At 41.3% G+C, this 16106-nt stretch overlaps 1 protein-coding gene across 1 annotated transcript in view; it reads left to right on the top strand.

Annotated features, from left to right (window-relative positions):
* Positions 1 to 16106, top strand: part of TMEM117 (transmembrane protein 117) — a 244784-nt gene that overhangs the window by 99337 nt on the left and 129341 nt on the right. Inside the window, exon 4 of the mRNA XM_063134815.1 lies at positions 3492 to 3591. Within this exon, the coding sequence (XP_062990885.1) occupies positions 3492 to 3591 (100 nt within the window). The remainder of the gene's footprint in view (positions 1 to 3491; positions 3592 to 16106) is intronic.

The following is a 16106-nucleotide window of genomic DNA, read 5'->3' as shown; positions in this document are numbered from 1 at the left end:
TGATAATTAACCGGGGGTGGGGAGGCAATCGTCCATTGTGTTCATTATTGTGTCATCTGGGGGGGCAACACACAATGTGTTATTTTTGGGAATCAAACAACATGGAAATACAATGGGCTGCTCCGTTGCTTATCCAGAGACCCACTGATTAACATGTCGTGTGGCCAGCTCCATTGTGTAATCTCCCCTGTCGAATGCACTATTCCAGAATGTCATAGAGTTTTCCGACAGGAGCAGCCGAAAGCACCCTGGCCACTCCTCTACAGCCAGCAGAACTTGCAATGCACGTCGTGTGGGGAGTACCTCTGAAATAAGGTACTGTGCTTTGCCTGTTCCCTCCTCCGTTGCCAAAAGTGTCGTCCAAATGCAGCCCATGTGAAAAAGAGGAGAGGGCTCTTGTATCTTTAACCGTTGTATAGAAAATGGAATTTCATCAGCTGTCATTTGTATGGCATGCAGCACCTGGTGAAATTCCCTCTTCATCACAACAGTTAAAGCTGCAGGAGCCCTGCCCATTTTTGTATCTGGTTACACTAGGCAGGGCTGCTGCAGCTTTAACTGTTGTGATGAGGAGGGAATTTCACCAGGTGCTGCATGCATACAAATAACACCTGCTGAATTTCCTTTTTCAATACAACTGTTAAAGATACAGAAGCCCTCTCTTCCTTTCCATATGGTCAGCCTATGTGTAAAGCATGCTACAAAGCAAACACACAAGACCAGAGATATGAAGATCTGGAAAAGATATAGGACAGCCCTCCTCAAGCCAGCACCATCCCGACATGTTGGACCACAGCTGTCTTCATCTCCAGCCAGCATCATACTAACTGGGGATAATGGGAGTTCTAATCCTATTATGCTGGCTTGGGCAGAGTGCTGCCTTGGGGAAAGCTGTCATTTGGTTTATATTTTTCTGAACTAAAAAGCTGGCGTTCTTAGCTCATTTTCTTATAAGCACAGGAAATATCTGGAAATCATATCCTTTCTCTGTTATTTTTTTTTAAAAAAATTCCCATCTTAATAGTGTATCAAAATAGTGTTTTCCTATTAGTTAGCTTGGGTTAAATTTGCAGGATTTGGTTGTTAACTTACACATTTTGATTCCTGCAGCTAAGGGCCAGCGAGTAATTCATTTTCCTTTTAGTCGCCTAACCGTACAAACCAATACAATGTGCACCAATTGCCTTTAGTTAGGATTCCATGAAAGATAGTGTTTTACACTGTTCTTTCCAAATATGGGGCTGTACAATACAGATGGTCATGGGTCAGCTGTCACTATTTCTAAGGCATGACTAAAAGCCTTCATTTTTGCAGCAGCTGTTCAGACAACAGCTCCAAACGTTATTTCTCTTCTGTGGGTCAAACGAAGAGTTACAGCTTTTCTTTCTTTGTTCAATCCTTCGGTTCAAGCTTAGATGTCACAGGAAGAGCCATCTTCCATATGCCATCTTTTTCTTTACATAATTCTTTGCTTACCTTTAACTCTTTCTCTCCTCCTGCCCTGTCTCCTAACAGTTTGGTTGGAGTCAATTTTATTCCATGAAATGGCACAGGGAAAAGGATTAATCCACCCTCCTCCAGCACCACAGCTTCAGTCCAAATTGTGCACCCACCCCATAGCTTTCTTTAAGCAAAGAAAACAATGTTGGAAGATCCAATAACTATAGGTAATATCCAGTGTTAGTCCTACTTAGAGTAGGCCTATTAAAATGAATGGAACTTAAGTTGGTCATGACTAACTTAAGACCCAGTCATTTCAATGGGTCTACTTGCAGTAGGAATAACAATGATCCCATGTTGAATCTACTGTAGCCCTTAGTGGTAAATGTAGGTATGGCAGCTGTGCTTGCATGCTCAAATTCACTACTGAAATTAGAATTTGCTTCCACACATTCAGAGAACTTCCAGAATTGATTCATAAGTTCCCAGAGTGGCTGGATTTCATGCTGCTCTAGTATCATCTGTCAGGAAGAACCATTGGGAAGCTAAGTTGTTCCACACTAGCTGGGTTTTCAGCGAAGGCTTTTAAGCTCAAAGCCTGCTGGACTCGGTGTTGGGTGACCATATGAAAAGAAGGAGAGGGTTCCTGTATCTTTAACAGTTGTACTGAAAGGGGAATTTCAGCAGGTGCCATTTGTATGCATGCAACACCTGGTGAAATTCCCTCATCACAACAGTTAAAGATACAGCCCTATCCTCCTTTTCATATGGTCACCCTATGCTGGACCCCACTCTCGCCTGTGCGGACCTTTTCTGGAGGTGAGCACTCCTTCGCACAGGTGCCCTACCAGGATGTCTCTGGAAGTGACTATGTTCCCAGGGGTCAGCGTCTTCCTCAGAGGCAGAATCCCTTTCCCCTGACAGGGATGGCCCTGCAACCATCTCCCCAAGGGCTCAGGCTCCTGTAGGTCTGGCAACAGTCCTTGGTCTTGGGTGCCTCTAGCTTTTCCTCTGAGGAGGACTCCTCAAGTACGGGTCTGGCATCTGACCCCATGGTGGTTAATATCTTTCCCCTCACTTTCAGTTTAGCACACCATGGCTGAGTTTGGATGACACGTTAATCAACGGTTATTTCCCATTCTGTTCCTATTACCCCCCCACACACACAATTGATTAGCGTGTCATCCAAACTCAGCCCATGACTGCATTCACTGTGGATGAATCTGTTGTCTGGATGCAGACTTGGGGGCCAGTCCTCTGTATTTTTCTTGGAACTAAGTTCCCTTGGTTGACCATATGAAAAGGAGGACAGGGCTCCTGTATCTTTAACAGTTGTATTGAAAACGGAATTTCAGCAGGTGTCATTTGTATATATGGGGAACCTGGTGAAATTTCCTCTTCATCACAACAGTTAAAGCTGCAGGTGCCTTGCCCTTTTTTAAATCTGGTCACTCTAGTATAGTTCCTGCGCTTTAGCTGTTGTAATGAAGAGGGAATTTCACCAGGTTCTCCATCTATACAAATGACACCTGCTGAAATTCCCTTTTCTATGCAACTGTTAAAGATACAGGAGCCCTGTCCTCCTTTTCATATGGTCACCCTAGACTTAACTCCTTAGTAAGTGCATATAGGATTGTAGCCATAGGTTGCAAAACATAGGCATGCTTACTTGAACATCATCTCCATCTAACTCAAAGATGCTTGAAAATATAAAGATGCTTCAGATGTTAGCATATCTAAGAGTACTAGGACCCAAAATGCAACCACCTTGCTACAGCTAGGCAGGTGTGTAGATATAGTCTGTACCTGGATGGGACTCTCCCCTTATCCCCCTCTATGCTTCCTTGAGTTCTATGGTGAAAGAAAGGGAGGATATAAATGTAGTGAGTCAATAAGTAAGTATTTAGACTGCAAAACAAAGTAGACTGGTAATGGCGGCAGCAGGAATATTCCCCCGCCCCTTCTTTGTGCCAGCCAAGCCAAAAATTGTCTGTAATGCTGCAGAAACTCAACTGTCTATAACTTTCAGTTATGTGTGCTTGCATTTACAGGCCATACATTGTAACAGACTTCATGGGCATCAGGAATGAAAGTTTTATGAAGGTAGCAGCGGTGGGGACCTGGATGGGAGACTTTGTCACAGCTTGGATGGTAAGAGGTGGCATGTTGTTGTTTTAATACTAAAAAAAACCCAAACTGAAAGTTAAACAAAAAAAGCATATTGGTGATTGAAATCCAAAATAGCCCAAAGGCCTTGAACAGCACAATTCAAAGCAAATAAGCCCCAAGGTAACAGTGGTATGATGGAGAACAGCTGGATATGTTCCATACACTGAAAATACAAAGTTGATGTAGTTAGAAAGGCTTAGTTGCTGAATTGTTCCCTTGATGTCAATAGGAGCCCTGACTACAAATCCAAGGCACTTATTTTGTATTGGGTGTGAGTGTCAAGTTGAATAATAAAATGTCAGTGACTGGATGTTGTTGTTATTGTAAAAAATTGAAAGCTTAATTGAAAGCTCCCCTTCCTTACTAGCCTTCGGAAAGCAATGGGTTTTTTTAACCTGCTTTTCAGTGTTGCACTAGGCATTAGGGTTCAAGTTCAACAGACACTTCAGTGTTGCCATTTTAAATTCTGTTTGTTTTCTTTGAAATGATTTAGAGAAATAAATGAGTAAAATCTAAGTGCCCCTATTGCTTTCCGAAACCTACTTTAAGAGGCATTATGAGATGTCTGGGCCCAATTCAAAGTACTGGTATTAACATTCAAAGCCCTAAACGTCGGGGGAAAGGGGAGAGAGGGAGGTTATCTGGAGGATTGAAACCTCCCATATATACACCTGCCCAGACACTAAGATCATCTCCAGGGGTCCTTCCCCTTGAGCCCCTGCCAAAGGAAGTGAGGCAAGTGGCTACTAGGAGCAGGGCCTTTGCTGCTGTGTCACCGTCACCCTGGCTGTGGAATGAGTTCCCTAGGGAAGTTCACCTGGCACCTACAGTGTACTCTTTCTGGCACCAGATGAAGACCTTTTCATTTTCCCAGTATTTTAGCATTTTACTATCCTAGTCTTTTAACTCTGCTGTTTTAAATCTGTATTTAAAGATTTAAGTGGCCTTGCTACTCAGTTGCTGCATGATTGGGCACCATCCAAGGGCACACGCCCCAGCAGGGGCCCACCGGCAAGAGACCTCTGAAATTGCTAATCTTCATAATTGCTACCTGCTTGGTCACTTGTTGCTTGCTCTGGCCCAGATAGTGGCCCAAGTTCACACCACATGAGGGAGGTTATTAATAAGCCATGGTGGCTTGTTAACCCTGCACGTGCTGCTCATGGGCCGGCTCATTTTCCTAATTCCCCTCTCCAGGCAAGGCTTCTCATGATGTCCAAACCCAGCAAGGGTGGCTTGTTGGGATGGCTAGCAAACCACCCAGAACCCATACCCTATTTTAGGGTTTGGGGTTGGCTTGTTAACCATGCCAACAATCCTTGTATCAGAAGACTTGAGAAGCTGTGCCAGGGCCATATTTTGGAAATCAGGTGCCTGTGAGCACTGCAAACCTCCATGTCTTAAATAAGGCAGGGTGGACTGCAGTGACCATGCAAACCAGGACAGTGGTGGTGAGGGTGAGGAGGAGGAGCAGTAGGTGCCATGGCTGGTGCTCTCCCTGTCAAGCAAGCAAATGGCAGCAATAATGAGAAAGAGGATGAGGAGCAATAGCAACTGGTGACAATGTTATGAGAAGGTAGACTCACTGGCTGTGTTTGCCACATGACATGATTATAATAAACCACGGAGTGGATTAACCCCAGCGTCGAGTTGACTATTCGTCAACTATGTGTTTAAATGACACATGCCCTGCCCTCTCTTCACCCCAGTCTTCCCACTGGTATCCCATCAGCCATTGCAAATTCTGCCACCTGGACTAGAGCGGCAGCCACTGATTTGGTCACTCTTGCCTGAGGACTCTGTAGGCAGCTGAAACAGTCAACTCAATGGGGCAAAATAGTCCACAGAGCTCAACAGACAACATGTTAACCAGCGGTTGTGCGACTAGTCAACTCTGCAGAGCTTTGTTTTTCTCTGTTGGTTATTTTGGAGAAATAGTCAACCATGGGGTGGGTTTTGCCCAACAGACAACACAATAACCAATGGTTGACTATTCAACTAACAGTTGACTACTTAAACCACCAATGGTTATTGTGTTGTCTGAACACAGCCACTGAGGGAGGGCCCCCGTTGAGGGTGTCTTGTTCAAAGGCCCTCAAAAACCTGGAGAAAGCACTGCAGACTTTCATCATGACTACAAGTATGATTACTAATATTCAAGGAAAGCAGTTCCTAGGTAATATACAGTAGCCTTCCCTAAGTTGTATTGGAATGTAACTCTCATAATTCCCAACCAGATACACTCCAAGACATCTAGAAAGCACCAGGTTAAGAAAGGTTGATATACAGAATGAGATGGTAGAGCAGGAATTACTTTATATATTTTAGTATTTTAACCGGGGCATAAATGGGAGTGGGTTGTTGGTCTTTCACTACAAAGAGTTACTGTCATATTGTGTTCAATGCAATTCATTCCCAGGTAAGTGTGAAGAACTGTCCTAGAAAGTGATCTAATTTAGCATGCTTATTTATACTTATTTATCTGATAGATTTATCTCATAGATTTATATACTGCTTACCGTATCTAAAAATATCTTTAAGCAGTTTACAAAGAAAGATTCAAGTACATTAAAATACATAATCAGAAACACATTTTTAAAAGAAAAGATGCAAGCATTAATAGCAAGCACTACTGGAAATTGTTATTTTTCAAGTTTTGGTGGAAATCATCTAAATATCTTAAATTTATCTTCCACTTGCTATGTGTTTGGAGCAAACCCTAACTGTGATGAAAAGAAGAATAGCATAAAGGATGCAGTTTCTTTTAACTTTTCAGTCTACAGCTGTGTGTCAATGGCATGTCCAAAACAAATTACACTATTTTGATTTGGTGAACATGAAACAGAAGCACACAGCAAATCATCCATTTGGACAAATTTAGAAATACATCTGTGGATGGATGTTGGCATCTCACATAGTTTTCCAGTAAACCATTCATCATTCATAGTTGCAGCTGAATCTCCATGAGTGTGGTCTTCTTCTCTGCAGTTCTGCTTTCTAGTTTATAAACAAAGAAAAGAATTGCATGTTTTAAAAGTCACCAAAGAAAACCGATCATGGTCATCTTTCAGCAAGCTCAGATTACCCGAAAGCCAAATGAATGATTAGTTGTCAGCTAAAGGGCATCAGGCAATGCATCTGGACTAGTGATTAGAAACCAGCTAATAAACTGTTAGTGGCAAACAGGAATATTATAACTGATGCAATGTAATCCAGAGCCTTGGGTAAGTGGTCCAGTGTGCATAACAAGTTTCCACACTTACTTTGATGAAGGAGGCAGCTACTCACAAACCAGCAAATCAGTACAGAATCTGCCTCCACTGAATCATATGGGGCACCAGCATACAGCTTTCAATTCACATGGAGCTACCATAGAATATTGCCAGACAGGGATTTTTTTGCATCTATTCCCATTAAAAATATAGGCCAAAATAAAAATATTTAGCATGTATATTAAAAGGTCACATCTCCATTCTGTGATTCATTAGCAGAATATTTAATCAACACAAAATGGACAGGCACTCTGTCTCTTCCTTGCTTCCTCAGCTAGTTGCCATCTGAAATTATTCTTTGTGGTGGGATTTTGCAATGTGTACTACCTCCCTGTGACCTGAGACAGGGGTGTTGAACTTTAGGGCTGTGGGTTGAATCTGGCCTGCATGGAGCTCCAGTCAGGCCCTCTGAGGTTTCCCAGATGACCACATCCCCTTCCTCATTACAAATTATTCAGAAGCTTTGGTGTGTTTTGGGGGCATGGGGGGCTGCAGGGAGAAAGAAAGGCATCAGAAACTTTCCTTACATGAATTTCCTTCTGTTTACTTACGTTGAGCATTTGTGTTTTTAATTACCTTTTTTCGATGTTCTGTGTAGAGGAGTAGATTTCAGTAATGGGGAAATATTCTAGGTGGAGAAAGAAGGTACCTGTAAGTTGTACAGTTAGGTAGTAAACTTGAATTGTGGAACCAGATAAAGGTGTCATATTTATTTCTGGATAAAGGTTACCATGAAAGTCTAGGTGTTCATGGAAGGTTCCAAGAAACTGTTTTGTCCATCAATCATCGCAACCTTATCTGTCTGGTCCCTTAGTCCCCATCACTCCACGCCTCCCCAGCAAGTCCTTTTAGTAGTTTACAGCTTTTGTATCACACTTTTCACTGGCTTGTCAACAATTTTGTGGGTGGTAACCACAGTAATGAAGATATATTGAAATGGTACTTTATATTCCGTGATGTCCTCAGATCAAGGTGAAGCTATATGGAAGACAATTAAGAACCTTTTTTTTATAGCAGTACATTTTGTCAAAGTTAAGGTGCAATCCTATGCATGTTTAGATAAAAATAGGTCTTACAACTCGTAGCATTCCCTGCGAGTTGTGGGACTGATTTCTGTCTAAATATGTATAGGATTGCACCCTGTAGAAACTTATGAAGTAAGTTAACTCAGCAAATGTCTGTGTTGTAAAATGGGGATAAACAATGATCCAGTATACAGATCATGAAATCCTTGAATTGCACTTCTTTTGAAGAACACATGAAATAAACAAAAATGTTCCAAGGAATCAGCCAGAATGCTGCTATTCAAAATACATCTGCATTCACATAAAGGGATCAAGACTGACATTGTGTCTACAACAGCTGGACACACATTGGTCTGTGTTCAGCTTTTCTGTTTCATTAGTTTAATTGCTCTTGTTGTTACAAAGAAACTGATTTGGCAGTTTGAAATAAGAAAGTCATATTTCTTATTCAGGATTATTGTAGGGCTTTATTCTGGATTACGATTATTTATTTAAGATATTTTTATGTCACCTTTCAAGGTGAAACCATCTTAAGGCCATTTACAAGATAAAATTATAAAACAATAAAGTATAGAATGCAGTAATTAAAGCATAAATAATTTCTTAAAGTAACAGAAACTGTAAAAGCTCAAATGTATAAAATAAAGATCAACATTCATTCATTAAAAAACAGATTGGGACATCCAGGCCCTGATGGCCCATTAAAAAACAGTAAGGGAGGGAGTCAGATGCATGTCCAATGGTATTTCAGAAGGAAGAGGCCACCACAAAAAAAGGCCTTGTCTTTTGTACGTACCAGTCTAAATGTTATTGGCAGACATGATCAAGATTTTAATGGTAGGCACATGACCTGGGTCTCTGTGACCTATCTTACGGCCTGGGCAGGTTCATACAGGGGCAGGCAGCCCTTCAAATTACCTAGGGTGACCATATGAAAAGGAGGACAGGGCTCCTGTATCTTTAACAGTTGCAATGAAAAGGGAATTTCAGCAGGTGTCATTTGTATGCATGCAGCGCCTGGTGAAATTTCCTTTTCATCACAACAGCCCTGCTGTCTTCTGTATCTGGCAACTCTAGTTATACTTTAAATATCTTTAAATTTTTTTTATCATTTATTAAAACATTTGTATCCTGCCCTATATTCCTAAGTATATACAAGTAGCCCACAAAGTGGGAATGGGCTGTGTAACTTCAGCGTTGGTTTTAATATTCTAATTTAGATAGTAAATTTGTTTAGAACTTTTGAGCAGAGGAAAAAATGAAGGACTCCCTGTCCAAAATGTTGAGCACCTTTGGATACAATTTTTTAAAAAATATTATACAAATTCTCTAAGCACCAGAGCTTGTCTCTTTTGCGCCCATGCTATTTGGTGCATTTTTCCCCTCACAGACACACCCGTTTCAAAGTTTACAAAATTACTATGCAAGAAGTTTACAAAATTTCCTATGCAAAAAGACAACAATCCATAGAACACCTTCATATGAAGTTAGATGAAATACTGAACAAACTGAAAAATGAAAGTAAATCCTACCTTTTGTGTACCAGACTCAATATGGGGTTATCCATGTAATTATTGTCTTGCACTGCAGAGTATATTGATATTCTGTGTGGTTTTAGAATGTTTACAAGAACTTCACCCAGTGTTATCTGTTTCTTCCTGTACTTCTATATCCAGTGCAGATGTTCTTTCTTTGTTCACTTATTATGTTGAGGTCAGGATTTATGGTTGAGATTTACTTGGATATTGTCCTTCAAGCTTTCCTGCCAGGACATACCTCCATGTCCCAGGCCTGCTCCATTCCACTTTGTTTGCCTTGCCTTATGAGCAAAACTGGGACTTTATAAGGCCTCCTGAAGAAGAGGGTGTTAAAGAAAGCATTTCATCACATCTCTGAGACATTTCCTATATTGAAATCGAGGCTGTGGGGAAAAGAAGTTTCCCCACCCCTGGAGCCAAAGAACCATGAGCAGACGGAGAAGAGCTACTAGTGCTGTTCCAAAACCTCTTGTTCAACTAGAATTGCATCATTGTTACATGAGTGACAGCACGTCCCTTCTCCCTTGCCACTTAACTGTAGAATGAAAGGAATAATTTCTCTTACAAGCAAGTGCAAGTTGCCCAGTTCACAGGGCAGCAAAATTGGTGGCCACTTTGCTGAGAACGTCCTGCATGTGTAGGATGGCAGTTGGGGGAAGTCCTAAAGTAAATGGCATTGCCAGTGACTCACTATTTTGTCAAGAAATTGGGCATGGCAATTTAGGTTATGATCAAAGTCAGTCTTTCTGATTGTTTTTCTTCCTCTGAGATGTAATTGAATTTTCGGCGGCATCTGAAGTAGTACAGTGTAGCTAACAACTCTGCTGTACTTCAGAGGTGGAAATGAAATTAAACTGTGAAGCGTGAAATGGAAAGAATGAAACGGATAAGATATATAACTAAAGTTGCTTCGTGCAAGCAACACTGCACAGGGATGTAACGAATGACCTCATTAGAGGCAGTGAGATGCTATTCATAGAAGCAAGGACGGTGTCCTGCACTTGTGGGAGATTTCTCACACGTCTTGTCTCTCTCTCTGTTTTCTTTCTTCCTCCATTTCCAGAGGGATTTCTATTGAGCTAACAGTTTAACACACCAGCACAGTGTTTCCCAAACTCTGTGAAATCGCATACCAAATATTATTAGATCTTCTAAATCAGCCTGGTTTGGAAACATGGTTATGTCCAACCAGCTTCTACACTTCCTGTAATGCTCCTTCCATGAATTTCACACATCCTGTGCCAGAGGTCCAGAATGCCCAGCCCTCTGGGATTCCCAATCTGGTTCTTGGGAGGGGGGGGCAGAAGGTCAGTCCCACCCCACCCAGTTCTCTGGCCTCGTCCCCTTTCTCCCGGCTTTTGTGTAGTTTTTCCCCCATTCTAAAAGGTTGAAATGCCTCTCTGAAGTCATAGCCCTGCCCATCACTGGAATATTGTCCTCAAGAGGTTCTCTCTAATGGAATTTGCCCCTTGGGCTGAAAGAGATTTTGCACCCCTGCCCCATGCACTGTTCATTGTTCAGATGAAGTTTAAAGAAACCCTAAAGTACTGTTGTGGATGGATTAATTGAATCCCTGTATTTCAAGACACAACCTGAATATGAGGCCATGTCTCCTGATTGATGTGGTCACCTATTTGACTTGGTCATGATCAAGGACAAGTTGGCATGCTTTCTCATTCCATGTATAGAAGACTGGTGGTTGAAACTTACTTCAACACTGGTGACAGAACAGTGTCCTCCACCTCACCAGAGGGCAGCAAGTCATAAGCTAGTTATGACTCACGCACAACTCTGCCCTCCAGCCCTCTGCACCTGCTTCATGTACACCAGCCTCTGCTTCCTGAGGCTGTCAGTTCACTTTGCCTCATTGCAGGGCCAGCCCCAGTCATGATACAGCTTCACATATTATATGTTATACAAATATTTACTGACTTTCATACGTTTATTTTATGCCTTTCCTCCAAAGAGATGAAGGCAGCATACATGCCCCTCCCATTTTGTCCCCACAAGGACACTGTGAGTGACATAGCCTAAGATCCAGTGAACTTCCATCCCAGCTGTGGTCCATTTAGTGAAGCATCATTGATCATAGTGCTCCAAAGAGTTCTTGTTTGTTTGTTTATTACTTTTCTATACCACCCAATAGCCGGAGCTCTCTATTGGTTATCTCATAATAAATATTCCTAATTATTTCTATTTTATTTTTATTTTTTTAAATTCCTAGGGTGAAAACAACATAAAAACACACATACTCAATTTAAAAGACTTAAGATCCCAAGTAGAGGGGGAAATCCATAAAAATGGACTCATTCAAAAACCATCAGCTCAATAGGCCATGCATTAAACTGCAGGTCATGTTAATTATATAGTGTGCAGCTTCTCCTCCTTTGTGTTTTACTCAAGTGTAAGCATGCATGGCCCCAATTCAGATTGGGACCACCACCACTTGCCTCCTGAAATCCCCTGCACATGGTAGTGGTGGTGGTGGGTTGACAAAAGAAAAATGTCTCCATTAGTATCAATGGAGGCTTTAAAAAAAAGCTCCTGCTGGGGGAGGAATATTTAGAAACAAATTAGGAGGGAAGATTTAATCCTCTCCTCCTTGTGTACTATAGGCCTGATCCAAGTCAGGACTGTGTGCAGTCACACTAGACTAAAACAAAACAAAGAGACGGGTCTGCGGAAAAGGAGCTGTAGCCAAAACTTTAGCTATGAACCAGGTGGCATTGCCAGGCAGTTCTCAAAGGCCCCACAGGGGCTAATCTTGATGTAACCAAAGCAAATGCTTATGGTCAGCTCTGTATTTTATGTTTTTAATATATTGTATGCCACCCAGAAAACTTGAATTACTGGGCAGTTTAAAAGTGTCAGCAATCAATCATGGAACAGGCACAGCTGTGTCTTGCTCCATCAAGGAATTTGTTGTCTGCTCAAGCGAGGAGGCACAACGTGGGAAGAGGTGCCTTCATCACATCTGGGATTAGAATTATTTTAGGACCTTGGACAGCAATCCTGGAGATAGAGAACTAACAGTTACTCCAGCATGGAATGAGAGCAACTAGCAGGCTTTTATAGTCAGGCCAGAACTGTCTTTCTGGATGCTGCACCCCTCATGTGGTCTGTCTGGCTATTAAAGGGTCAGCTGCCTTTTCCTTCAAGTGTTGACTTATCCTGAAGAGTTAAGATTGCAGGAGCCAGTTGAAGACTGCTGCTCAGGGTCATGTCCACTCCTTAGAGTTGGGGGACATGTGGATGGAAAATAGGATCTGAGACAGTGGCCCAATTTCAGAAGGACCTGGAATTGATTCTGGTGCCTCCACAGAGTCACAGTAACATTTCAGGCCATGGGTTCTGATGATGCTGGGTTGGGTTGCAGGGGTTTTGCTATGGATCAGATCTTGAGCAGGGGTCAAATTCTTCAGAAGCAAGGCAGAAAGATAGAAGCAGCATAGAAAGCTTTGGCTGGGGCTGGGGCTGGAAGACAGACAGGCTTATCTGTGTGTTCCTCCATCAAACTTCAGAGCAAAACTGAAGTTAAATAGTTACTAGCCTCTAGGCTAGTTAGCTGCACCTCTACCACTACAGAGGCTTTGTCTTTTAAAGGGGCCTGGTCTGTTTTTTAGCAAACTCTGGGTGTGGCAATGTGGGAGTAGTTGTGGCTTGCTAGTGGCCCAAGTCCTCAGAGTCTGAGGATGGTAAACCCTGGGGCTTCTTCTAGAAAATTGAGTCCATAATGGGAGGGTCACCACTAGAAATGCCCTCTCCCTTGATGCCATTCTCTGAGTCTCCTTTAGAGAAGGCATCTGGAGAACTTCAGGTGACAACCGTAGTGTACCAGTATGTTCATATCAGGTATTTATTATTATTATTATTATTATTATTATTATTATTATTATTATTATTATTATTTATATAGCACCATCAATGTACATGGTGCTGTACAGATAACACAGTAAATAGCAAGACCCTGCCGCATAGGCTTACAATCTAATAAGTTGTAGTAAACAATAAAGAGGGAAGGAGAATGCAAACAGGCACAGGGAAGTGTAAACAGGCACTGGGTAGGGTGAAGCTAACAGTATAGAGTCAGAACAAACTCAATATTTGAAGGCTATAGGGAAAAGAAAAGTTTTTAGCTGAGTTTTAAAAGCAGTGATTGAGTTTGTAGTTCTCAAGTGTTCTGGAAGAGCGTTCCAGTCCAAGCTGTGTAAGGACATCAGTTGAGACCAAAGTTCCCAGAACATTTGAGTACTACAGGCCAAGCACTCCATAACTGTAAATGAGTCCCTACATTAGTGCCATGTTAGTGTACACATCGTTATTAGTCTAATGGACAAACTATAGCTTCTGGAAGATTACAGGGGATTGCGAATTATAAAGAAGGTAATAAAGAAAAGCTTTGAAAAAAGAGCAAAAACAGTGTAGGCTATGCTTTGGAAAATAACAACTGCTAAACACATTATGAGAGAAGTTTTGATTTCAATAGTGTGAGGTAAGTCATGATTGTACATTCAAAGTCTTATTAATCTACTAATTATCTTGAACTACAAAGCCCTCAGCTACTTTCAGCCTCTGATTTGTTCACACATTTCAGAATCAAATGACTCTAAAGCACTAGTTTTCAGCTTGTGCATTGCCTTTTATTACTGGGTCTCAGCCTGACCTAAGGTCGGTGGCAATAGCAACACTACTACCAGATAAATATCTGGTAACAAAAAAGAAGTTTTATGTTGTGTTTTTACATTCTGGTTTAAGTTTTATATTTTAAATTGTACTTATGGTTTCGTTTTTTGTGAGCCACCCAGAGAGCTTTGGCTATTGGGTGGTATAGAAACACAATAAATGAATAAATAAAGAAGTAGGTGTCCAAAAGCATGTTTCAGATAAAGGTGGATTCCAGCTCTGAAAGGGTTGAAGACTATTGCTGTAGAGAGCATCAATAACCTCCTAGCAAAATTAAATTTTCTTGATCACTAAGTGCTTGTATAACACACACACACACACACAGAGAGAGAGAGAGAGAGAGAGAGAGAGAGAGAGAGAGAGAAGGATAGTTATCTCTTGTGGGAACAGAGCAGCTTTGAACATTATACAGAATGAGAAGGCAGATGGAGACAGGAAGTGCAAATGAATTGTATTTCCTGTTCCCTGCACTTCTTTGAGACAAATGAATGGGAACATGGGTATCTTCCAGCACAAGTTAAATACCCAAGATCCCCTGGGAGATCAGCTTGCGCATATCACTGCAGGAAGAGAAAGATACACTTGAGAATGAAACACAGAACATAAGAAGCATGAGTCACTTGTTCCACCTGTTATTATGCAACATTTGAGGCCAGTTACAGTGAACTGTGGATGACCAAAGATATCCAGAAACAAGGTGCAGTTGGAGCTCCTTGGAATTCTTTGTGTAGGCAGGAGTTTCCCCCCTTTTTGCTATAACAACAGTTGCATAATATCTCTGAGATTACAACTTTGACTCAAGCCCTACGGGAGGAGAGGGATTCTATTGCCTGTTTTATACTTAGTGCATTTAAATGTGTGTGGGGGGGAGGGGAGGTCTTGTGTCTATATTGGGGGGGAGGGAGAGGAGAGATTACACATTTTATGCCATATTTTCCAGAATATGTGAATTATTTTTCTTCCCCTAAGCAACTTTGGGTCATGCTTTTGATGGCTCTGTTTCATTTATTTTTTTTAGGTTGACTAAGGTTTCATTGCTTTTTAGAGCTTCAAATATTTCAGTTGGAAATAGGCTAAAAGAATTAGGATACCAAAAACATGAGACATTTAGTGTCAAAAGGTGCCATCAAGAATATATGGTAATTATGAAAACATAACATTCTGCACTTGCATGTTATGTGTTGCTTGGAAAGGGGGACAATGTGTGGGTGTCCAGCGTTAATCAGAGGCAGCACTTGAAATAGTTTTCAGCTTGGAAGACTGAGAACAGATGGCTAATTTGCTCTTTGGAGTTTCTCTCTGAATCTATGGCCATTTTGAAAAGTGCTGCTTAAATCAGTATTTGTGATATCTGTACATCAAGTGAGAAATCTGCATTGACTAGATTGACCATTCCATTTACAAATAGCTTTCAGCTCCTTTCTGTCTCTCATTAATGATATTCACAAGTGATACATTTTTAGCCTAAAAGGTATTCCCAATGTCACTTATGAAAATGCCCTGTATCAAGGAACCATTTTATTTAGAATGGTTTTTTCTTTTCTTTCCCCCCTGTTTCCTAAAAGATTACATGGGGAAAGTAAAATACTTCAACTATTTCTACTATAAAAGAAATAGCCAGATACACATATTTTTGGTAAGAATTCTGGAATGGCACACCCGCAGCCTCCTCAACAAATGTGACTAATTGCATAATGAGGGAACCTGCTCCCAATGTTAGAGTAGTAAGGCTGATATTATCATAAGAGAAGGATTCTATTGACCATGCAAATTGAGCAGAAGGACTTCACTGGTTTAAATATATTATCAAACAAAACCTCTTGCTTCCCCCAATGGGATGGATTAGCAGCAGATGGCAAACAAGCACACAGCAAAATTCTTCTTTAATCCTCAATTCTTTCTGAGAAAGAGAGAAAATTATTGGGATGACATATATATGTCAGTAAGAGAATGTGAGGTCATTCTTGGTTGATGAGATG

This window comes from Elgaria multicarinata, chromosome 9 (assembly GCF_023053635.1).
Source record: "Elgaria multicarinata webbii isolate HBS135686 ecotype San Diego chromosome 9, rElgMul1.1.pri, whole genome shotgun sequence".
Taxonomy (NCBI): domain Eukaryota; kingdom Metazoa; phylum Chordata; class Lepidosauria; order Squamata; family Anguidae; genus Elgaria; species Elgaria multicarinata.
Note: the sequence above shows the minus strand (reverse complement) of the source record. Positions and strands in the feature narration are given on the sequence as shown.